The sequence below is a fragment of the Bufo bufo genome, chromosome 10, assembly GCF_905171765.1.
Source record: "Bufo bufo chromosome 10, aBufBuf1.1, whole genome shotgun sequence".
Classification (NCBI taxonomy): domain Eukaryota; kingdom Metazoa; phylum Chordata; class Amphibia; order Anura; family Bufonidae; genus Bufo; species Bufo bufo.
In genome coordinates, this window is record NC_053398.1 from 103,771,088 (window position 1) to 103,797,066 (window position 25,979).

General features: G+C 43.4%; 1 protein-coding gene across 1 annotated transcript in view; it reads right to left on the minus strand.

The window, feature by feature from the left end:
• Window positions 1-25,979, minus strand: part of HSF4 (heat shock transcription factor 4) — an 83,911-nt gene that overhangs the window by 33,177 nt on the left and 24,755 nt on the right. The window contains exon 2 of the mRNA XM_040408989.1: window positions 60-168. Coding sequence (XP_040264923.1) covers window positions 60-168 — 109 coding nt within the window. The remainder of the gene's footprint in view (window positions 1-59; window positions 169-25,979) is intronic.

Consider the following 25,979-nt stretch of genomic DNA (forward strand, 5'->3'; position numbering starts at 1 on the left):
ATGTGCATTCTTTAATGATGAGGGCGACTATAGATATCTATAGGTCATTCTACACTTACACATATTCAGCTGCCTCACAAAACTAGCCATGTTATTGTGCTTGAAATACTTAGGCAGGACTTCCTTGGCAAACCTGCCTTGGTCAAAGACGTGGAAACTGGTTCCATTCTGAAAAAGAGTAAAACAAGGAAGAGAGAAGACTGAGAAAGACCAACATTTGTAATAAGTTGCTGACTGTTGTAGACTAAAACGACCATACACCAACTAGCCACAACCTTAAAACCACCTGCCTAATATTGTGTAGGGCCCTCTCATGCTGTCACGTTTCAAGGTGGGGCCTTCACAGATCCTCAATCAAACTGAGGTCTGGGGAATATAGAGGCCAATTCCTCAAATTCCTCAAATTCCTCAATCCATTCCTGAACATTTTTTTGCAGTGTGGCAGAGTGACATTATCCTGCTTCAAAGAGGCTATTCACATTAGAAAATATCATTGCACTTGGCGTTGATGGGGTGTACTTGGCCTGCAACAATACTTAGTATAGTATCAGACTAGATGAACTAAGCTTCGCTCCGCATATGCAACAATCAGCGTTTGGACCCCATGACCGTGTTGCAGGTTCACTGATTGTGCTTCCTGTAAAAACCTTTGGTAGGTACCAACCTCTGCATATTGGAAAGACTCAGAATAGCTATGCCAGGACGTTCAGGACAAGAGATGCTCTTTGTACCCACTCTCCACCATGGCTCATAGATGATGGGATCTCGATAATGTCATGATGCTATCATGGTGTTTTTAAGATGAGGTTCTCTAAAGCAGACAACTTTTTAAAGGTGTATTCTCATCACATACATTAAAGTCATAGTCACAGAATGCCATAAATGTCTGATATATGCAGGTCACACCTCTAGGACCACCACCTAAATACAGTCACGTGCACGGCTCTCTAGATTCACTTCTATTATCTGCTCTCTCCACTCAACTTCTAGGTGTGACTAGAGATAGTCGTGCATGTGTGGCTGTAGTACCAGTCCGAACAGGGAGCAAGGACACGCGTTCTGGATATACAGCACACTGTATATGGGAAGCCTGGTAAGAAGAAAGACTGAAAACCTGAGCAAATTGGCCTTCAAGTAATTTTTTTTTTAAAGTTCCTTATAATCCAACCAGTGGTTTAATGTTCTTATCTGGTAATCCACAGTTGTTGTTTTTTTTTGCAGGCCTGAAAATTCTGTACGTAAATATATAACCAGGAATCAAGCTCTGTACATAATTATAGTAATAAAACCAAGCTCAGTAAATAAATAGAGTACCGGCTACAAAAATACTGTATCAGAACCAAGTTCAGTACATAAATATTGTTTGCGCCATGTCAATTGAGCTGATGATGCTGTGCGGAGAGCTGGCCGTTTTTTCTACTGACAGCTCCGAGCGATGTAGTGTTAGCAGGAGAGCTTTGTTAGAGATGGAGGCATCCTTGGAAGCCCTGTGCTGCAGTCTCCATTGGCTCAGCACTTCTAATAGGGGAAGAAAAAGAATGGAAACAGAAGTGGTGGACCGGAAGCAGTAGGTAGGATGATGACCCCTGGACTATGCAAGGGTATTGTGCCCTGTGCAACTGGACTGGTTGCACACCCCTAAGGCTGGCCATTTAGTTAACTTAGCAGTTTTGCTATGGTCCTGAGTCCTGACTCCTTAGAAATTGAGTCAGACTTCAGTAGAAATTAGTCTTAGTAGATCATTACTGGCACATGAAATTCATGAACCTGCATAAGGAGACAAAACTACATGGGCTAGAAACAAGACAAACACCATGAGCTATTGAAACTTAAGAAACAAACTATTTACTTTAAGATGGGGGTCAAACAAAAGGAGCGTGTAATGTGTATTCTGCTGAGGTAAGTAAGTAAATTGATTTATGTGTGTGCTTCGAAAAGACAAGAGTAGGTGACCACTGTGCAGCATACCTCCCAAATTTTGAAAAGACCAAGGAGAGACAATGTCAGGGATAAAATATATTTTTACACTAAGCCACATCTCTAACTCCACCTAATTTTTATTTATATATGCCCAATCCTGTCAGTCCTTTTTGTGTATCCACACAGTAGTTATTTCCCCTTAGTGCAGCCTTAGTGTTCAACACAGTAAAAATGCTCCCCTATTGTTCCCTTAGTTCACAGTAAGAATGCCTTGTTAGTTCTCCCACAAGTAGTTATGCCCCCTTACTGCCCCCACACAGTAGTTATATCCCATATACCAAATACCCTTTATTGTTCACAGGGACCATATATAGGGACTTTAAATCAGTGGCAGTGAAGTTGCATTAAATGGGAACCGTCATTCAAAAATTTAAACTTTTTACCTCATTTGTAAGATCCACAAGTCAGAGGTAGATCCCCTAGTAGGGCTATTGTGTCCAGGGTAAACTGTGTAACCAGTAATCTTTCTAAATATATGGACAAACATATACAGGGATGCAACCAAGTGCTTCATGAAACATGTCCTTTAAATTCTGGATATGTTAGACTGGCAACCAAACTATTAGACTTGAGATAAGTGAACTACTTGAAATTTGTTTTGGGTTCCATTTGCCAAATCTGTAAAAAAATTAATTTGGGTTGGAATTGATTCTACCCAAATCGAACGTGCTCCAAATTGCCTGAAAACAGGTGTATGACGCTGAAGTCTCATATGACTCATATTTTTTGTCTCTTGTCTCTCTCTTTTTTTTTATTTTTGCTATTTCACTCTCCCCCTTTTTAAGCTCTTTGACAGCAATAGCAAATAATACAGTATAAGAGTGACACTGACAAATATAGCTATGGACAGTGTTGTTAACAGCCTGCTTTGCCGCATTTGTTTTGCTTTTTAATATTAGAGACATTCCAAAAATTGTCCCTTATTGAGGGCAGACAGTGCTTAAACACACATAGTGCTATTGGGAAAAAAACGGGGTCTTATTCTAAACAAATGATCCAAAAAATAAGTCTAAAATTATGCCTGTCCCTGTTTATATACACATGAGAGTTTATGTCAAAAGAAACAGTGGCTTGTTATGCACAAACATCCAAAAATTATGACTTAATGGGGGCAGAATGTCTGCCCCCTATTGATATACAAAATGGTAATGTCAGGAGAAACAGTGGCTTGTTATGAACAAGCCTTAATAAACTTCTCCCTTTTTTTGCGAGCAGCAGCAGTACAGTGTGGGTGTGGAAAGGATAACGTCTAAGGTGTGTTGGATTAATAGTGACACGTGGAAGCGATAGTAGTGGCAGCAGTAGCAGTACAGTATGGAACAGACAAGGCAGTAGATGTGTGTGTGGCTGTTTAGGGGTAGTAGTAGTAGTAATAGTAGTAGTGGCTGTATAGGGGGTAATAGTAGTGGCAGTAGAAAGAGTAGCAGCTGCAGCGGTGGAGGCAGCAGCAGCCACAGCAACACAGTACAGAACATGATGGTAGGCAGGCAGACAGCAGCAGTGGCATGATGGGGCTGGCAATAAATAGCCACTGTCAGCAATGTCAGAGCTCTTCATTGGCCTCAGCCAGAGGTGTGTGAAAATCCTCACGGATCTATGCCTCATTCATTTTGACAAACGTGATGTTCTAAACACTGGCACTAGTTTGTCCATTTAGGTGGGAAGACGCCACCTGCCGCACTGAAAATGCACTCTGAGATGACACTGGAGGCTGGACAAGACAGTACAGAGAGAGCAAACTTGGCCAGCACTGGCTACTGTTCTAATCTGGCTGTACTAATCTGGCTGTACAGTAGTCCATTGGGTCAGGGAACTGGGTATGTGCTGGAAAACATTGTTGCCTCCTTTTCGGCAACAGGAAAGCATTCCCCCATTTTGCATTGATAGCGATGGTTTAAAAGCATGGCTATCCAGTAATCATAAGATTACTTGATGCTAATAATACACCTGTCTGTAGGTAAGCAAACAAGCATACAGCCTGCCATGCTCACCAGTGTACCCAAGCACCCATTTCTTTCTGGCTCCACCACCAAGGCGATGATTGGCCATCATGGCCAGTGTCATCATAATCATCAGCCTTGTCCTCATGCACTAGTGACTCTTCCTCCACCTCATCCTCCACTTCCTCCTCTATGGGACTTTGTCCATGTGTGGCAGACCGTTATATCGCTGCAAGTACGGGAGGGAGTTCTTTACCACATAAGAATGGCTAAAATGCAAGGACAATCTTCTGGACATGGCCAAAACCTACTGCAAACCTACTGTTATTTCTCCCAAATGCAGCGCAGCCACAAAGTTCCTGCCATTGTCAATGACCACCTTGCCAAGTTGGAGTTGGCGAGGAGACATCCAGTGGGATGCTTACTGCTTGATGCACTTTAGCCGCTTTGTGACTACTCTCACCAAGGCTCATCAGCTCTAACACAGCTTTGCAACACTTCATTTTACAGATATGATAGGAGGGAGGGGGAGTGGAAGGAACACTCTGCCTTGTTTTTGTTGGGGATGGAAAGATGTCCATCGAGGACATTGTGGAGGAGGTGGATAAGCACCTGGTGTAGGAACCAGACAGACACAAACGTGGAGGTGTCAATTGGACCTGGCCTCATTACTGTGGTGCTACATCCCCACTTGTAGGCAAAACATTGACCCAGTGAGTCATGAAAGACGTACTGTCCTTGCCTGTAACAGCTGCTCCAGGGAGTTAAGCTTGCAGACCATCAGATTACTGAGTGCATACAGTTGTTTCCTCGCCACACATTCCGTTATTAATGGTTGTCGACAGAGTGGAGGAGGAGTAGTCTGAGTGGGAGAAACAGTGACTGAGCATGATGATGACAAGGACATTGAACTGCATGTGGATGCTGCCTGTTGCAAATGAGACCAGGAGAAGGAGGGCAGTCTTTTTCCGATTGCTGGCCAGTTCTATTTTTCAACTGGATCTGGTGAAGCCGCTTGATGTGGTTCAATAGAGCTGTGGTGCATATGTTTGTGTTTGAAGACCATGGCTTATCTTCATCTTCCAGATCTTGCATATGGCAGTGCTTTTGTCTCCTGGCACTGTGGAGAAAATCACACAGAGCTAGCGACAGTCGAGTTTTGCCTAGTTCTGGCAAGTTTTGGGCCTATGCCTACAGTATCAGTGGCATCACCAGTTCCTGAGCTAAATATAATAGAAGCAGATCTGGCCCTGGAAGTTTTTTTGGGAGGTTTTGGCCAAATGTCACCTCTGCTCTTTATTGCCACCGTGGTCACCACTCCTCTACTCTGATGTAACCTGCTTCTCAGCACCCCAATCCAGCATCCAGGTCCTGTCAAACACAATCATCATTGTACTTACCCTCGCCCACTTTTATCAAACCTTGTAGGCTCCTTGGCTGCCCTCAAGATTCCCACTTCTGTATTTACTCCAAGTACCACTGTTGCCATGGCTACCACTTCCTCTACCGCTATCCCCATGGCTACAAGAGCTACAACTACTACTACCACCACCAACACAGCTATGCATGGGGGTCCCCTATCTCTACCTGAACCTCCTCCTCATGGTAGTCCAAATGCTGACTTTTCTCACACAAGTTGTCAATAGGGAGACTATCCTAAATATCTTCCATAGCATGTTTTGTTGCTTCTTCTTAAGTAAAAAGAAAGTGCCCCACTAGGAGAGGGCAGTGAAGACAGAGATCATACAGCTTCTTATTCAACTGAATGACTACTCTGGGGCTGCAAGGAGGAGGAGCAGGAGGAATGCACTCAGAGGTGACATCGACATTACCCTTGTTTTAATGGCCAGTGTCTTACCTCCAATGGAGGTAGACCATGCAGCTGCTATGGGGCCCATGGGGAAGGAGAGCCCAAGGTGAACCAAAGGCCCTCCCCTCAATTATAATCAATACAGACTCCTGTTCAGCTCCAGTCTAGAATAATTATCATCAGTGGAGAAAGCTATCACGGAAGTTCTGTACATCTAGTAAAGGAACTGCACAGAGAATGGTGTAGTTCCCAGGTTAGAAAGGTGCATCTGCCAGGATCTGTGATGGCCTTCAACCCCCCAACTGCATTTTTCACGTTAATATGGCCAGCGTCTAAATGGTTTCGACAGTTGTGCGGGACTGAGAGGGGGCGTGCCGGGGTCCATGAAGGGGTCGGGACTTTGGCCCAGGCAAAATTACTAACATGTACACCTGGAAGCAGGTGTATATGTTGGCTAAAAACTACGCCATCCTGGGGCGGGCATAGTTTTCTGCCAGGCGCACTAAAATTTATGACGAAGCACGTGCCTCATCATAAATTAGGCTAATCCTCCAGCAGCGCAAGGGCTAACAGAGACAGTCTTTGTAAATATGCCCCCATGTGTTCATGTGTCCAAATTCCTGTAGTGTGTATGTCTAACTCTTATACATTCCAAGTCTGCTCGCCAGTAAGCCTAATATTGCAATGTGTGATCGGGTTCCTGCAGCACTTACTGAATGTGTACATGTTCCTGAAGCTCTTGCTGAGTGTGATAGGGTTCCTGCAGCATCCAATGGGTGTGTATAATTTCCTGTGTCTATCTGCATGGGTTCCTGATCTGTTTGTCTAACAGTGCTCTGTTCCATGTGTCTGTTTTGTGCCATGTCTGTGCAGCACCCCAGACCTGGGAGTATCTTGAAAGTTTGGTTTTGTTATGTAATGTTATGTCATGTTTGCACTTTACACCAGCAGGTAACATATGGTTGGCATAGGGATGGGGCTACCCACCCCATTTCTCCCTTCTTGCAAGGAGTTGCCTGGTCCTAATTCCTGTCAAGAGGGGGAGTGTAAGCTAGGACTATGGGGAGTGAGGAAGTGCATCCTATTGCTCCTGCTCCATGGACCTCAGGGACCAGAGAACCAACTCATCTGTGAGACCACTGGTCCAGAGAGACTTCAAAGATGTAACTACAGATATCTTCAAAGCTACAGTGTAATAGCTAGCAGTGTGACCAGCTACCACAGCTATACAGACTCTGCTGCAATTGAGTGACTACGACTCAGACATCCATCACCTAGATGCCATCCAGGCCATGCCAACTCATGAAAGCGTGTATTGTCACCAAGTGGACATGTACAGCCACAAGCGTCAACAGCTAATAGAAAGAAGTTCAGGAGTTCAGGGGAGATACATTAGCAAGACAGCTACCAGAGGTACCATTATCTCCCCCTTTGCCAGCCACTATATTTCATTATCTGGGAAGAGAAATTGCACTGTGTACAAACTACTGCTGGATGCACTACAACTCATTTTGCACTTAAGAGAGACTTTTATTCTTTTACATCAGGGGTGGGGAACCTTTTTGCTGCCGAAGGCCATTTGGATAATTGTAAAACTGTTTGTGGGCCATAAAAAATTCTCAACTTAAAAATTCCACTGCTATATTTGGTCAAACATATAGGGGTAAGTTACATAAATTGTGGTTCAATAAAAAAAAATATTCTAGCGCACTGTATTTTTGAAGCACAAAATGGCGCCTGCACTATTTATATTACATATAGTACAGGCGCCATTTTGACCAAACATAGCAGTCTAATTTTTAAGTTCAGAATGTTATTTATTTAGTTCTTTATTTGGCATTAATGGCAGCCAAGCTAAACCCAGGGGGGTCCAGAGAGGGGTTCACCTAGCTTTCACTCTGCCACTGTCCCTGCCTCTTCCTTCGCAACTGTCCCTGTCTTTGTCCCTTTCTCAGTCTCAGATCTCCCCCCACCTCTATCAGCCTCCTATCAGACCCCCCAGCCTACATCAGCCTCAGACCAGACTCCCATCAGACCTCTCAGCCTCAGATTAAACCTCATCAGACCCTCCCTAGCCTCAGATCAGCCCCATCAGACCCCCCAGCCTCAGATCAGTCCCCCATAAGACCCTCCCTAGCCTCAGATTAGACCCCTATCCAGGGGCGGACTGACCGGTCGGGCACTTCGGACGTGGTCCGAGGGCCCGGCCAGGATAGGGGCCCGCCGCAGCTGTGCTAAAGAGCTATTTTTCACCGCCTATTTTGCGTCCCCTCGTCACGTGACCTATTACTCCCAGGAGCCCATACATTAGAGGCTTTTTTTAGTTGGAGAAAGCTAAAAGACCTTTTATGATGTCACGACCATGTGATCCTGCGTGGGCGGAGCCATTCTCCTGGGCTGGCTGTTCAGCGGGAGGAGGTAAAGGACCTGTGATGATGTCAAGACCATGTGATCCTGTGTGGGAGGAGTCAGGCTCACAGGCTGTGCAACTGGAGGAGGTAAAGGACCTGTGATGCTGTCGCTACCCTGTGATGCTGTATGGGCGAAGTCAAGTGGGATTCCCTAGGTAAAGTCTGTGACCAGGGGCCCACCTATGTTGTAGATCTACAACTTTCAGAATTTCTTGCCCACCAAAGACTGCCAGGACATGCTCAGAGTTTTAGCAGCAGCCTCAGAGCCACAGGTTGGAAAATATTGGTCTACAGAATTATTTATATATCTTAACTTGAACAAGTAATAGTTCATTTGGCTTCATTTGTGTCATCCTCTAGGCTCAAACTTGCTTGTCTAAAATAAATATTTTCTTTCCTTCTTGGTCTATAGTTTCTGAGTTTCTTTGTGAATGTACACTACTTGAAATGTATCAAATTCCCTTTTGTCCTCTTAGTGAAATTGGCACCTCCTAACCTCCAATGGCATCAGGGATCCAACAACTTTTATATTTTAAAGGGTTGTCAATTATCCTATTAGGGTATCCTAGATTGATCCTAGAAGGGGCCTATGTTTTGGATGTTCATTAATTAGCACAACTGTGTGTGTCCTCCTGCCCCTTACCTCATCCTAGTGGTGGTCCCAGCCCTTCTGTACCTTGGTGCCTCCATTACAGCCCCTGTGTTACAGTGTGTCAGCACACAGAGAGCCCTGCATACAGCCTGCTGACTGTCTCCATCTAACATAAGCTTTTCCAGGGTGAGATCCACCTGAAGCTGCTCGGTTCTTTCTTTCAGCCAGATCTTCTCTGTGATTTCTGGGATCTGTCTACAGTACTCTGTGAGAGTCTGTCCCTGTGTGTGTGTGTCTCTCCGTGTGTGTGTCTCTCTGTGTGTGTGTCTCTCTGTGTGTGTGTGTGTCTCTCCGTGTGTGTGTCTGTGTCTCTCCATGTGTGTGTGTCTGTGTCTCTCCGTGTGTGTGTGTGTCTCTCCGTGTGTGTGTGTCTGTGTCTCTCCGTGTGTGTGTGTGTGTCTCTCCGTGTGTGTGTCTCTCTGTGTGTGTGTGTCTCTCCGTGTGTGTGTGTGTCTCTCCGTGTGTGTGTGTCTGTGTCTCTCCATGTGTGTGTGTCTGTGTCTCTCTGTGTGTGTGTGTGTCTCTCCGTGTGTGTGTGTCTCTCCGTGTGTGTGTGTCTGTGTCTCTCCGTGTGTGTGTGTATGTCTGTGTCTCTGTGTATGTCTGTGTCTCTCCGTGTGTGTATATGTCTGTGTCTCTCCGTGTGTGTATATGTCTGTGTCTCTCCGTGTGTGTGTATGTCTGTGTCTCTCCGTGTGTGTGTCTCTCCGTGTGTGTGTGTGTCTCTCCGTGTGTGTGTGTCTGTGTCTCTCCGTGTGTGTGTGTGTCTGTGTCTCTGTGTATGTCTGTGTCTCTGTGTATGTCTGTGTCTCTGTGTGTGTGTGTGTGTATGTCTGTGTCTCTCCGTGTGTGTATATGTCTGTGTCTCCCCGTGTGTGTGTATGTCTGTGTCTCTCCGTGTGTGTGTATGTCTGTGTCTCTCCGTGTGTGTGTCTCTCCGTGTGTGTGTGTGTCTCTCCGCGTGTGTGTGTCTCTCCATGTGTGTGTGTCTGTGTCTCTCCGTGTGTGTGTGTCTGTGTCTCTCCGTGTGTGTGTGTCTGTGTCTCTCCGTGTGTGTGTGAGTCTGTGTCTCTCCGTGTGTGTGTCTCTCCGTGTGTGTCTCTCCGTGTGTGTGTGTCTGTGTCTCTCCGTGTGTGTGTGTCTGTGTCTCTCCGTGTGTGTGTGTGTGTCTGTGTCTCTCCGTGTGTGTCTGTGGCTCTCTGTCCCTGTGTGTCACCATCACCACGCCCACAGTGTTCCTATGTCTTGACGCAGCTGCATCAAGACATTCTGTGCGGGGCCAGAAGAAAAGGAGGAGGCAGCGCCGCCAGCATGGAGTCCATGGGAGAGACATAGGGAAGTGTGTTGAGCGAACTTGTGTTTTAAGTTCGGCGTCTAAAGTTCGGGTTCGGATTATCAAAGTATCCCGTTATGGATTCCGCTATCACGGACCATAACGGAATTTAGAATCCATAACGGGATACTTCGATAACCTGAACCCGAACTTTAGACGCCGAACTTAAAACACAAGTTCGCTCAACACTAATAGGGAGGCACACTAAGGACGTAGGTAACACTACCACATTATCAGCACTAGTGTTATCTGTAGTTTTACATAGGACTGCAGGTAACACTACTACAATTTCTGTACTCAGATAGCCATCACTGTGTTATCTGTGGTGTTACATAGGACTGCAGGGGACATCTACTATATTTTCTGTACTCAGAGAATTATCACTGTATTGGGGGACCCACTGAGACTTTATCGCCCAAGGGCCCACACGAGCCTGAAGCAAACACGGTGCGATGTGGGTGGAGCTGTGTGTGGGTGTGGCTTGAGGGTGGGCGGGGACACAGGGGCCCCATAATCTCCTATTGCTGGGGGGCCCCATGAGTTGTCAGTCCGCCCCTGCCCCCATCAGACCATCCCTAGCTTTATATCACTCCCCAAAAGACCCTCCCTATCCTCAGATCAGCCCCCATCAGACCCTCCCTAGCCTCAGATCAACCCACAAGGGTCCCCAGCCCCAGATCAGACTCCCACTAGACCTCCCAGCCTCAGATAAGACCCCCATCAGACCCCCCAGCCTCAGATCAAACCCCCCAGCCTCAGATCAGACCCCCCAGCCTCAGATCAGACCCCCATCAGACACCCAGCCTCAGATTAGACCCCTTCCAGCATCAAATCAGACCTTCCCCACCCTCAATTAGCCTTAGATCAGCCCCTATCAGACCTCCAGCATCCAATCAGACCTCAGATCAGACGATTAAAAAAATTAAATAAACGTACCCTCCAGCTCCTGACAAAGCTGCCACTTGGCAGATTCACTTACCCTCCCTGGTCTTCTTCCCGCCGCGCTGTACTGTGACCAGACAGCGCACAGCGTCAGGTCATAGTGCGCGTCTACATGCACTACATCCTGACACTGTACGTGTCAGGACACAGAGCGGGGCCGGAAGAAGACCAGGGAAGGTGAGTACAGCCAGTGCAGTGCTGTTCTCACCTCTCTTGCCTCCCGCATGCTAATGACCGCTTCTATAATGGAAGTGGTCATTAGCATTTTCATTATATGTTATGGCAGAGGGCCAGGGGCCAGAGGTTCCCCACCATCTTGCCTGATTCCAGAAAGGAACGGCCCTCAGGCCCGATGCACCTGTGTCTCTGGTGTTTTCAAAAGCATCTGACCTCAGTAGGTCAGCTGCCAAGTATACTAGGACCATCCCAATAAGTTGTGGTCTGCACATTATATTAGTGCAATACAAGGTGTTAAATGAAACTGATATATTAATGCAATTATTGCAGTACAGTGCATTAATTAAAACTGCACAGTATATTGAATTAATACAATGTGTTGATTAAAACTGCTATATTAATGCAGTTATTGTAGTACACTGCATTCACTAAAACTGCACAATATCTTAACGCAATACAATGCATTGAATGAAACTGTTATTTGAATGAACTTTTGAAGTACAATGCGTTCACTAAAACTGCTTGATATCTTGACATAATACATTAATGCAGTACTCTGCCTGCACTAAAACTACACAGTATATTGACCAAATGCGATGTGTTTTTATGAAACCGCTATATCAATGCTATATTATCACAGTTATTGCACTAAAACTGCACTGTATATTGACGCAATACAATGAGTTGAATGAAACTGCTAAATTGATACACTGAAATTAAGTGCCCAATTAAAAATTAGTTAATGAGGGAATAACACACACCTGGCCATGGAACAGCTGAGAAGCCAATTGTCTTGTACTTTTGGGCCCTTAACAAGTGGGAGGCACATATGCAACCTGTTGTAATTCCTACACCGTTCACCTGATTTGGATACCTTCAAATTAAAGCTGACAGTCTGCAGTTAAAGCACATCTTATTCGTTTCATTTCAAATCCATTGTGGTGGTGTATAGAGCCAAAAATGTTCGAATCATGTTAATGTCCCAATATTTATGGACCTGACTGTAGACCAACAAATTAGATTGGTGCAGGATTTTGGTGATTGCAGAATTTGCAGTTCATACATGAGCTTTTCATTTACTGCCAGCCCCTGCCCTTAGCATAACAAACACATACACAAAACTCCCTATGCTTTCTCTTCCAAATCTTTGACATTTCTACCTATTGATTCAATCTCCCTAACTAAATATGACCCTATACTGATCCTACAGCATTTGCAATTTTCCCCACCAATTTTCACAGTAAAATGGTGCTGGCGCCTTTTTTGCAAGATTTTTTTGCACAATAAATATGCACAGAAATTTGCCCGTCCGGGCTCCAGTGGTGTGATCCTCATCCTTGGCACAGCCGCACCAGGAGAGACGTACTTCTGAGCCACAATCCCTGGTGATGCAACAGCATCCTTATAATCAGAATGCAATGTTCTGTTTCTTCCTGCAGCGGGCATGTGCTGGGGGTTATTAGCAGTGGGCTGAGTGCTCAGCTGCTCTTTTATTGTGTGCTAGTGTTTCTGACTAATGGAGCACCAAGTCACGGTCCTATCAGGTTCTGATCCAGTGGTTTGGCACTCTATTTAAACCCTTTCCTGGCCATACATCAGTGTCAGTCTTTGACTCACTAGCTATGTTTCTGGTTCCTTGTTCCTGTAGTTATTGGATTGCTATTTCCACTGACCCTGGCTTGTCTTCTGACCACTTTCTGTCTCTTGTTTTGTACTGCATAGCTTGTCTGGTTGACCCATTTATGTATGACCCTGGAATTATGTTTGTCTGTCTTTGTTGTTTAACCGTCTCTGCACTTAAATAATGTAGGGACTGTTGACCAGTTGCAGCTATCTAGGGCTTGTACTGCAAGTAAGTAGGGAACGCGGGCTGGGTTCTAGCCTTTAGGCTCACTGTTCATGTCTCTCCTTACCTACAGTTGTAACAGTACTAATACAGGATACAAACAAGAAGGGGCTGGCAATTCTACGAATCATCTTGAGAACTATTGTTAATAAATACTGGAATACCTCACATTATCGGAGAACACATCCCTAAGAATCCCAGATTTGTGTATAAAAAGGGCAAGAACATAGGTAATCTGATAGCCCCAACAATAAAAAGCATAGGTATGTGGAGGATAGGGAAATCAGTTTATTACCACCAAAAGGTTTCTTCCTGTGTAGGAAGTGCAGGTGTTGCCATAACCCTAGAGCTGAAAAGCTTAGATAGAGGGTATTGTCAAAAAATTGGGCAACATTTTATGTGCCACACAATAGGAGCAATGAATTCAATAACATGTCCTTACAATAAAGTAATGGCCGCTGTACAAAAGATTGCGTGAACATATGTATAATATACACTGCTCAAAAAAATAAAGGGAACACAAAAATAACACATCCTAGATCTGAATTAATAAAATATTCTTCTGAAATACTTTGTTCTTTACATAGTTGAATGTGCTGACAACAAAATCACACAAAAATAAAAAAATGGAAATCTAATTTTTCAACCCATGGGGGTCTGGATTTGGAGTCACACTCAAAATTAAAGTGGAAAAACACACTACAGGCTGATCCAACTTTGATGTAATGTCCTTAAAACAAGTCAAAATGAGGCTCAGTAGTGTGTGTGGCCTCCACGTGCCTGTATGACCTCCCTACAACGCCTGTGCATGCTCCTGATGAGGTGGCGGACGGTCTCCTGAGGGATCTCCTCCCAGACCTGGACTAAAGCATCTGCCAACTCCTGGACAGTCTGTGGTGCAACGTGACGTTGGTGGATAGAGCGAGACATGATGTCCCAGATGTGCTAAATTGGATTCAGGTCTGGGGAACGGGCGGGCCAGTCCATAGCATCAATGCCTTCGTCTTGCAGGAACTGCTGACACACTCCAGCCACATGAGGTCTAGCATTGTCTTGCATTAGGAAGAACCCAGGGCCAACCGCACCAGCATATGGTCTCACAAGGGGTCTGAGGATCTCATCTCGGTACCTAATGGCAGTCAGGCTACCTCTGGCGAGCACATGGAGGGCTGTGCGGCCCTCCAAAGAAATGCCACCCCACACCATTACTGACCCAATGCCAAACCGGTCATGCTGGAGGATGTTGCAGGCAGCAGAACGTTCTCCACGGCGTCTCAAGACTCTGTCACGTCTGTCACATGTGCTCAGTGTGAACCTGCTTTCATCTGTGAAGAGCACAGGGCGCCAGTGGCGAATTTGCCAATCTTGGTGTTCTCTGGCAAATGCCAAACGTCCTGCACGGTGTTGGGCTGTAAGCACAACCCCCACCTGTGGACGTCGGGCCCTCATATCACCCTCATGGAGTCTGTTTCTGACCGTTTGAGCAGACACATGCACATTTGTGGCCTGCTGGAGGTCATTTTGCAGGGCTCTGGCAGTGCTCCTCCTGTTCCTCCTTGCACAAAGGCGGAGGTAGCGGTCCTGCTGCTGGGTTGTTGCCCTCCTACGGCCTCCTCCACGTCTCCTGATGTACTGGCCTGTCTCCTGGTAGCGCCTCCATGCTCTGGACACTAGGCTGACAGACACAGCAAACCTTCTTGCCACAGCTCGCATTGATGTGCCATCCTGGATAAGCTGCACTACCTGAGCCACTTGTGTGGGTTGTAGACTCCGTCTCATGCTACCACTAGAGTGAAAGCACCGCCAGCATTCAAAAGTGACCAAAACATCAGCCAGGAAGCATAGGAACTGAGATTGGTCTGTGGTCACCACCTGCAGAACCACTCCTTTATTGGGGGTGTCTTGCTAATTGCCTATAATTTCCACCTGTTGTCTATCCCATTTGCACAACAGCATGTGAAATTGATTGTCACTCAGTGTTGCTTCCTAAGTGGACAGTTTGATTTCACAGAAGTGTGATTGACTTGGAGTTACATTGTGTTGTTTAAGTGTTCCCTTTATTTTTTTGAGCAGTGTAGAAAGAAAGCAAGAGGGACACCCTGTATAAAAGACATTATGCATAAATACAAAATGGACCGTTTGTAGACTCTCAAGTATGTGGAACAGGTTAAGATGGCTCGATATTGTGGTGATTTAGTTAAAGCTATGTTTAAAATCGAAACAAAGTGGATTTTAAATTTAAATTCCATTGTTCCCGCAGGTTTGAATAGCATTTGACAGTTGAAAGGAAATATTATTATTTTTATTTGGACTGTAACTCTTTCCATAACAGGTATGGGGTTCCCTATATAAACTGAGGTACACTGGTGGACTTTGTCCCTGAGGAAGGAAAACATTGCTATTTTCTGAAATGCATAGGACTATTGCTGGTCCATATGGCTTCCCATAGCACTAGTGATAACACTAGGCACTCAGTTTAGAGCACTGGCTTCAGAATATTCAGTGTTCCTGCAGGACGGGTTACACACTGCAATTAGTGTATGGTCAAAAAGCATTCAGGACCCCTGAGAACAGTTACATATCTAACCGGAGGAGTGCCTTTCCATAGTGCAACCTTGTGTACATTCATTGATGTAAACAGAGGTTCTGTTCTATGTAAAGTGCGTTTACCTTCAATAATTGCAAGAGTTGCTTTGCAACATTAGCATGATTTTGAGGTTGTCCAGTTACTGGAACTTAGGGGTGATTGGTTATACTAATGATCACTATTTGGGTACTTTGAGCAAGACAGTCTACACACAATATACAGCACATTATTACATCCTCTAACAATATAGAGCACATTATTACATCCTCCGATAATATACAGCGCATAATTACATCCTTCAACAATATACAGCGCATTATTACATCCTCTAACAATATAGAGCACATTACTAAATCTTCCAACAATATACAGTACATTATTACATCCTCCAACAATATACAGCACATTATTATATTCTCCAACAATATACAGCACATTATTAAATCCTCCAACAATATACAGTACATTATTACATCCTCCAACAATATACAGTACATTATTACATCCTCCAATAATATACAGGGCATTATTACATCCTCCAACAACATATAGCACATTATTACATCCTCCAACAATATACAGAACATTATTACATCATACAATAATATATAGCACATTGTTACATCCCCCAATAATATACAGGGCATTATTACATCCTCCAAAAATATACAGCACATTATTACACCCTCCAACAATATACAGAACATTATTACATCATCCAATAATATATAGCACATTGTTACATCCTCCAATAATATACAGCGCATTATTAAATCATAGTAACATAGTACATAAGGCCGAAAAAAGACATTTGTCCATCCAGTTCGGCCTGTTATCCTGCAAGTTGATCCAGAGGAAGGGCAAAAACCCTGTGAGGTAGAAGCCAATTTTCTCCACTTTAGGGGAATAAAAAATTCCTTCCCGATTCCAATCAGGCAATCAGAATAACTCCCTGGATCAACGATCCCTCTCTAGTAGCTATAGCCTGTAATATTATTAAGCTCCAGAAATACGTCCAGGCCCCTCTTGAATTCCTTTATTGTACTCACCATCACCACCTCCTGAGGCAGAGAGTTCCATAGTTTCACTGCTCTTACCGTAAAGAATCCTCTTCTATGTTTGTGTACAAACCTTCTTTCCTCCAGACGCAGAGGATGTCCCCTCATCACAGTCACAGTCCTGGGGATAAATAGCTGATGGGATAGATCTCTGTACTGACCCCTGATATATTTATACATATTAATTAGATCTCCCCTCAGTCGTCTTTTTTCTAAAGTGAATAACCCTAATTTTGATAATCTTTCAGGGTACTGTAGTTGCCCCATTCCAGTTATTACTTTAGTTGCCCTCCTCTGAACCCTCTCCAGCTCTGCTATGTCTGCCTTGTTTACAGGAGCCCAGAACTGTATACAGTACTCCATGTGTGGTCTGACTAGCGATTTGTAAAGTGGTAGGACTATGTTCCTATCACGGGAATCTATGCCCCTTCTAATGCAACCCATTATCTTATTGGCCTTGGCAGCAGCTGCCTGACACTGTTTTTTGCTGCTTAGTTTGCTGTTTATTAAAATTCCTAGATCCTTTTCCATGTCAGTGTTACCGAGTGTTTTACCATTTAGTATGTACGGGTGACTTGCATTTTTCCTTCCCATGTGCATAACTTTACATTTATCAGTGTTAAACCTCATCTGCCACTTATCTGCCCAAGCCTCCAATCTATCCAGATCCCTCTGTAGTAGTATACTGTCCTCATCAGTGTAAATTACTTTACACAGTTTAGTGTCATCTGCGAAAATTGATACTTTACTATGCAAGCCTTCTACAAATCCTCCAACAATATACAGTACATTATTACATCCTCCAACAATATACAGCACATTATTACATCTTTCAACAATATACAGCGCATTATTACATCCTCCAACAATATAGAGCACATTATTAAATCCGCCAACAATATACAGAACATTATTAAATCCTCCAACAATATACAGTACATTATTACATCCTCTAATAATATACAGTATATTATTACATCCTCCAATAATATTTAGGGTATTATTACATCCTCCAACAATATACAGCGCATTATTACATCCTCCAACAATATACAGTGCATTATTACATCCTCCAATAATATACAGCACATTATTACATCCTCCAACAATATACAGCACATTATTACATCCTCCAATAATATACAGCACATTATTACATCCTCCAACAATATACAGCACATTATTATAACCTCCAACAATAAACAGTGCATTATTACATCCTCCAACAATATACAGTGCATTATTACATCCTCCAACAATATACAGTGCATTATTACATCCTCCAACAATATACAGTGCATTATTATATCCTCCAACAATATACAGTACATTATTACATCCTCAAACAATATACAGTACATTATTACATCCTCCAACAATATACAGTGCATTTTTACATCCTCTAACAATATACAGCATGTTATTACATCCTCCAACAATATACAGCACAATATTACATCATCCAACAATATACAGCACATTATTATATTCTCCAACAATATACAGCACATTATTACATCCTCCGATAAAATACAGCACATTATTACATCCTCTGATAAAATACAGCAAATTATTACATCCTCCAACAATATACAGCGCATTATTACATCCTCTAATAATATACAACACATAATTACATCCTTCCACAATATAAGCGGCATTATTATTACAACACATTCCCATGTGGTAGATTTATTGTGGAAATGTATGCAACTCAATCATCTCAATCAGATGAATCGTACAGTTACATAAAACTGTACAACAAACTGCTGTATATGAATTCACCCTTACATTGCTCAACAATAGACAGTGGGCCTCATTTATCAAAACTATCTGAAATAAAACTGTATTTGTTGCCCATAGCAACCAATCACAGAGCAGCTTAAGAAATGAGAGCTGATTCCTGATTGGTTGCTATGGGCAACAAAAACAGAGTTACCATTAGACAGTTTTGATAAATGAGGCCCACAGTGTGTTTTTTACAGCATCCAGCAGTATAGCATCTGCGATGAGCTCACAATGTGCATTATTACATCCTTCTGTAACAGACAGCTCACTATTTCAGCCTATCGCAATGTCGCATGCACCATGGCAATGTCCAGGTCTATAAACTGTATTATTACTGCAGAATACATTTAGAGCCTATCAGACGCCTCTGTGATGGAATTGCATGATGGATAAGTATCTGGCTGTACTTCTCAGCATTGAGGGCACAATTAATCCTGACCAAATCCCCAAATCCATTTGCTGAAAACATACTGCAGCAGATGAAAGACACATCATGCTTTTTTCCCTTTGAAATGTGAAGAGAGGCGGCTGAGTGTCTCCAAATTTATTCTGCAGCAGGACAACAACCCCAACATATTCCAAAGTCATAAATCCGTGTGCAAATGAATTAAAACACCAGATCCGTCTCTCCGGTGTTATACAGAAAAAACGATCTATCATTTATTAATCTTTTTGCCTTTTTAAAGGTCTGCACATGCGCAGACTGGAAAACCAGTTCCGTTTTGCCAGCACACTTGGTGCCGGATCCGGCATTAACCCCTTAAGCACTCAGCCCTATTTCACCTTAAGGACATTTTTTGCAAATCTGACCAGTGTCACTTTAAGTGCTGATAACTTTAAAACGCTTTGACTTATCCAGGCCGTTCTGAGATAGTTTTTTTGTCACATATTGTACTTCATGACACTGCTAAAATTGGGTCAAAAAAGTAAAAATTTTTACACAAAAAAATACTAAATTTACAAAAAAAATTGAAAATTTGCAAATTTAAAAGTTTCAGTTTCTCTACTTCTGTAATACATAGTAATACCCCCAAAAATTTTGATGACTTTACATTCCCCATATGTCTACTTCATGTTTGTATCATTTTGGGAATGTCATTTTATTTTTTGGGGATGTTACATAGCTTAGAAGTTTAGAAGCAAATTTTGAAATTTTTCAGAAATCTTCCAAATCCCACTTTCTATGGACCAGTTCAGGTCTGAAGTCACTTTGTGAGGCTTACGTAATAGAAACCACCCAAAAATGACACCATTTTCGAAACTACACCCCTCAAGGTATTCAAAACTGATTTTACAAACTTTGTTAACCCTTTAGGTCTTCCACAAGACTTCATGGCAAATGGACATAAAATTTAAGAATTTTTAGAAAATTTTCCAATATAATCCATTTTTTCCAGGAACAAAGCAAGGGTTAACTGCCAAACAAAACTCAATATGGGTTGCCCTGATTCTGTAGTTTGCAGAAACACCCCATATGTGGTCGTAAACTACTGTTTGGCCAAACGGGAGAACATAGAAGGAGGGGAACGCCATATGGTTTTAGCAAGGCCGATTTTGCAGGACTGGTTTTGTTTATACCATGTCCCATTTCAAGCCCCCCGTTGCACCCCTAGAATAGAAATTTCAAAAAAGTGACTCCATCTAAGAAAGTACACCCCTCAAGGTATTCAAAACTGGGTTTACAAACTTTGTTAACACTTTAGGTGTTCCACAAGAGTTAATGGCATATGGAGAAACAATTTAGGAATTTCTATATTTTTGGGAAAATTTTACATTTTAACCCATTTTTTCCAGTAATAAAGTAAGGGTTAACTGCTAAACAAAACTCAATATGGGTTGCCCTGATTCTGTAGTTTGCAAAAACACCCCATATGTGGTCCTAAACTACTGTTTGGCCAAACAGGAGGACATAGAAGGAGGGGAACGCCATATGGGTTTTGGAAGGCAGATTTTGCAGGACTGGTTTTGTTTATACCATGTCCCATTTCAAGCCCCCCGTTGCACCCCTAGAATATAAATTCCAAAAAAGTGACTCCATCTAAGAAAGTACACCCCTCAAGGTATTCAAAACTGGGTTTACAAACTTTGCTAACCCTTTAGGTGTTCCACAAGAGTTAATGGCAGATGAAGAAACAATTTTGGAATTTCAATTTTTTGGAAAATTTTCCATTTTAACCCATTTTTTCCAGTAATAAAGTAAGGGTTAACTGCCAAACAAAACTCAATATGGGTTGCCCTGATTCTGTAGTTTTCAAAAACACCCCATATGTGGTCCTAAACTACTGTTTGGCCAAACGGGAGGACATAGAAGAGGGGAACGCCATATGCATTTTGGAAGGCAGATTTTGCAGGACTGGTTTTGTTTATACCATGTCCCATTTCAAGCCCCCCGTTGCACCCCAGAATAGAAATTCCAAAAAAGTTACTCCATCTAAGAAAGTACACCCCTCAAGGTATTCAAAACTGGATTACAAACTTTGTTAACCCTTTAGGTGTTCCACAAGAGTTAATGGCAGATGGAGAAACAATTTTGGAATTTACATTTTTTGGGAAATTTTTCCATTTTAACCCTTACTTTATTACTGGAAAAAAGGAGTTAACAGCCAAACTCAATATCGGTTGCCCTGATTCTGTAGTTTGCAGAAACACCCCATATGTGGTCGTAAACTACTATTTGGCTAAATGGCAGGACATAGAAGAAGGGGAACGCCATATGGTTTTTGGAAGGCAGATTTTGCTGGACTGGTTTATTTACACCATGTACCCTTTCAAGCCCCCTGATGCACCCCTAGAGTAGAAACTCCATAAAAGTGACCCCATCTAGGAAACTATGAGATAAGGTGGTTGTTGTTTTGGAACTATTTTAGGGTAAATATGATTTTTGGTTGCTCTATATTACACTTTTTTGAGGCAAGGTAAGAAAAAATTAAAATTCTAAAATTGTTTCTACATTCGCTATTTAGTTTTGTGGAACACCTAAGGGGTTAACAAAGTTTGTAAAGTAACTTTTGAATACCTTGAGGGGTGTAGTTTCTTAGATGGGGTCACTTTTTTGGAGTTTCTAGTCTATGCTACATCAGGGGGGGCTTCTAATGGGACATGGTGTAAATAAACCAGTCCATCAAAATCTGCCTTCCAGAAACCATATGGCGTTCCCTTCGTTCTATGCCCTGCTGTGTGGCTAAATAGCCATTTACGACCACATATGGGGTGTTTCTGCAAACTACAGAATCAGGGCAATAAATATTTAGTTTTGTTTGGCTGTTAACCCTTGCTTTATTACCGGAAAAAAAGGATTCAAATGGAAATTTTGCCAAAAAATGGGTGTTTTGGCACTGTTTTTTTTTTATATTTTTAACGCTATTCATCCGAGGGGTTTGGTCAAATGTTATTTTTATAGGGCAGATTCTTACGGACGCGGCGATACCTAATATGTCTACATTTTAAAAGGTATTTAGATTTTACACTATATTATCATTTTAGGAACCCAAAAAAATTATTTTAGTATCTCCATAGCCTGGGAGCTACAGTTTTTTTTTGTTTTGTTGGGTGACTCTAATGTAGGGGCTCATTTTTTGCTGGATAAGATGGCGGTTTTATTGGCACTAATTGGGGGTGCATATGACATTTTGATCGCTCGCTATTACACTTTTTGTGATGTTAGGTGACAAAAAAAATTTTTTACAAGTTTTTTTTAATTTTTTTTAACGCTGTTCATCCGGGGGGGTTGGGTTAAATGTTATTTTTATAGAGAAGATTTTTACAGACGCGGCGATGCCCAATATGTATGGCTCTCAGACTTTGGAGACACTAAGCAGGCATCCTCAAACTGCGGCCCTCCAGATGTTGTAAAACTACAATTCCCACCATGCTCTGCTGATGGCTGTAGGTTGTCTGGGCATGCTGGGAGTTATAGTTTTACAACATCTGGAGGGCCGCAGTTTGAGGATGCCTGCACTAAAACTAATATTTTTGGGAAAAAAAATTGTTTCCATATCTCCAAAGTCTGAGAGCCATAGTTTTTTATGTTCTCTAGGGGACTGTTGGGGATTATAAAAATTTTGTACTCCATGGAAGTGTGATACTCCCTGAAGCAATCGATAACGCAGAGGCCCGGATGATCGGGGCAAGTGTCACATTGAGTGGTGGTGTACTTCCGTATCCCCCTCCTGTGACACACTCTGCACATTTTTTGGGTTCGTCCCTTCTTTCCAGTATGGGGGACCACACCTGGAAAATGTTGGCCAGGGATGATCCGGGCGCCTCCAATTCCTGAGGTATTCCGGCCTGCTCTTTCCCGGTCTGAAAAGATCAGGTCCTTGAGGACTGCCTCATAGAACTGGAGGAATGTCCCTGTGCTGCCAGCGCTTCGGGATAGTACAAAAGAGTTGTACAAGGCAACCTGTACCAAGTAGACCGCAACTTTTTTGTACTATGCCCGGGTTTTGCGCATGGCATTATATGGCTTGAGGACTTGATCAGAGAGATCAACTCCTCCCATAAACCAATTGTAGTCGACGATACAATCGGGCTTGAGGACTGTTGCCGCTGTATCTCGCACAGGGACAGGGGTGGTGCTGTTACCGTGGATTGTGGACAGTATAAGGACATCCCTCTTGTCCTTATACCTGACCAGCAACAGGTTTCCACTGGTAAGGGCACGGGTCTCACCCCTGGGGATAGGTACCTGGAGGCGGTAGGTAGGGAGGCCGCGTTGATTTTTCTGCACGGTCCCACAAGCGGACGTGGATCTGGCAGCAAGGGACCTGAACAAGAGAATGCTAGTATAAAAGTTATCCACGTACAAGTGGTAACCCTTATCTAGCAGTGGGTACATAAGGTCCCATACGAGTTTCCCGCTAACACCCAGAGTGGGGGGACATTCTGGGGGTTCAATACGGGAATCTCATCCCTCGTACACACGAAATTTGTAAGTGTACCCTGAGGTACTCTCACAAATTTTGTACATTTTCACGCCATACCTCGCCCACTTAGTGGGAATGTATTGGCGGAAACTGAGTCTCCCCTTGAACGAGAGACTCATCAACCGCGACCTCTCTACCGGGTATGTAGGCCTACGAAGATTTGGCCCCGAAGTGATCGATGACCGGCCGTATCTTATACAGACGGTCAAGTGGCAGGGGGGGTCTAGGGTCTCAAAGCTAGAAAACAAGAAATTTAGATAAAGTGTTTTTTTTTTTTTCTTCTAACTTTTACCTTCTATCCCTGCCTAACGGTGCCTCTCCCTCACTGACCCTAACCTACCTGGAGGGTGATGGGTGCTGGAGGGTGATGGGTGCCGACGACGGGGGGATCGCAGGAGCTGGTGAGGACGGTGCTGGATGGTGCAGGTGCTGAAACAGGAAGAGGAGGGGAGAGAGGAGCGCAGGGAGTTTGAATCTCCCGCCTCTCTCCCCGCACCAATCAGCACCTTGGACAGCACCGCCACCCCTAATCAGCACCACAGCCAGCACCGCCTCTCCCAAATGCTCGGACTGTGATTGGTGGTGTGTAATCACACCACCGATCACAGTCCTTTTCCAGCTCATCGGGTCACCGGAGACCCGAATGGACCGGAAACACATGACCCCCTCCCCCCGGCGTTGTGACAGGATGCCCGCTGAATGATTTCAGCGGACATCCTGTTGCGATTAACCCGCGCCGCAATCGCGATTTAAAGTTAGGACGTACCGGTACGTCCTGAGTCCTTAAGGACTCGGCAAACGTGGCGTACCGGTACGTCCTAAGTCCCTAAGGGGTTAATGCATTTCAATGAAAAATAATGCCGGATCTTCAGTGTAAAGAAGTACAATGAGTCCTGAAAGTGATGATATGGCCTCCACAGAGCCAAAATCTCAACATCATTACATGAAGAGACAAAAGAACTTCAGTAAGTCTAGATCCACATAAGATTTGTGGTTAGTTTTTCAAGATTTTTAGAACAACCTCCCAGCCGAATTCCTTCAAAAACTGTGCACAAGTGCACCTAGAAGAACTGATGTTGTCCTGAAGGCAAACGGTGGTCACACCAAACATTGATTTGATTTAGATTTCTTTCTTGTGCATTCACTTTGCATTGATATATGTACATAAATGATCAAAACCTCTATTTTTTTAAAGCGTTCTTACTTTGCAACATTTTTCCACATAAAATTTTTGCAGTACAATATATAGCTCGGAAAACCCTTTTAAGGACCGGCCTATTTTGGGCTGTAAGCACCAATATTTTTCATTTCATGTTCAAAGAGACTTTTTCTGCAAGGGGTAAGAATGCCGTTTTATGAAACTTTACTTAACTGAATTAGATTTTTTGGTCCAACTCGGGGACTTGAAATAGCAATCCCTTGATCATTTACATGATTTTTTGCAGCAATCCGAAATAGATAGATATATAATGTTTTGGTCTAAACATTTGTACCTTCTTCAGATATGGATTGCTACAGGAGAAAGTAGAATGTAGAGATCTGCAGCAGTGTGAAGCAGTGTATGATCACTGGGTATATGACTGCAAGGCAATAATGCTTAGGCATACTAAGCATTATTCCTAAGCATTTTTGCCTTGCAGCTATACACCCAGAGATTATACACCGCTACACACTCTGTATTCTACATTCTTCTGTAGCAATCTGAGGAAGGTCCAGCTGTTCTCATTGAAACGTTGCCAAATCTTCAGCTGTTGTGAAAACCCACCCTCCTTCTATCAAGCTTCTTAGATGCTGCGTTTGATATTGATGGTGGCATTAAAGGGGTTAAAATGCACCCCCAATTATACAGCATGATAATTATAGTGCAGGATTGCGTACAATAATAACTTTTCTAAGTGTGCCGCACTGCCCACTCTGCTTCCAAATAGCAGAACGGACTGGCTGTAGTCTTTGCTGCCAACAGCTCATAGTTGTGGATTAGGAGACAGAGTGCTCTGCTCTGTCTCCTACTCCAACTTCACACCCCATTATATCCCAGAGCAAAAGAATTTCTCGTCACCTATTTCAATTGTGAGTGAAACGTTGTGACGTCACTGCACGAATGATGTCAGTGCTGTAGCAGTGTCGTAGACCAAGAATGGAGCAACAGCGCACATGCTCATCCACTGCTTCAGGGGCCTCTAGGGAAGGGAGGCCCATTCTACCATCCTGCAAGAGATGTGCAATCATTGAAGTGTGAAGTGTGACTGTAATGGTCCTACTTAAGATCTTCTTGTCAACGATCAAGACCCGTTTCCCCATTACTTATGGTTCATCAGGTGATTAAAAGGGTTTCTTGGATTTCTTTACTGATGATCTATCACCAGGATAGGTCATCAGTATCTGATCGGTCGTGGTCCGACACCCAGAACCCTCACCGATCAGCTGTTTGAGATTGCACAGGCGCTCCTGTAAGAAAATGGACCAATATCACATATGTATCTGTGAACCTTTAGGATTAGCAGATAATTTGAAGTTGAAATCCAGAGTC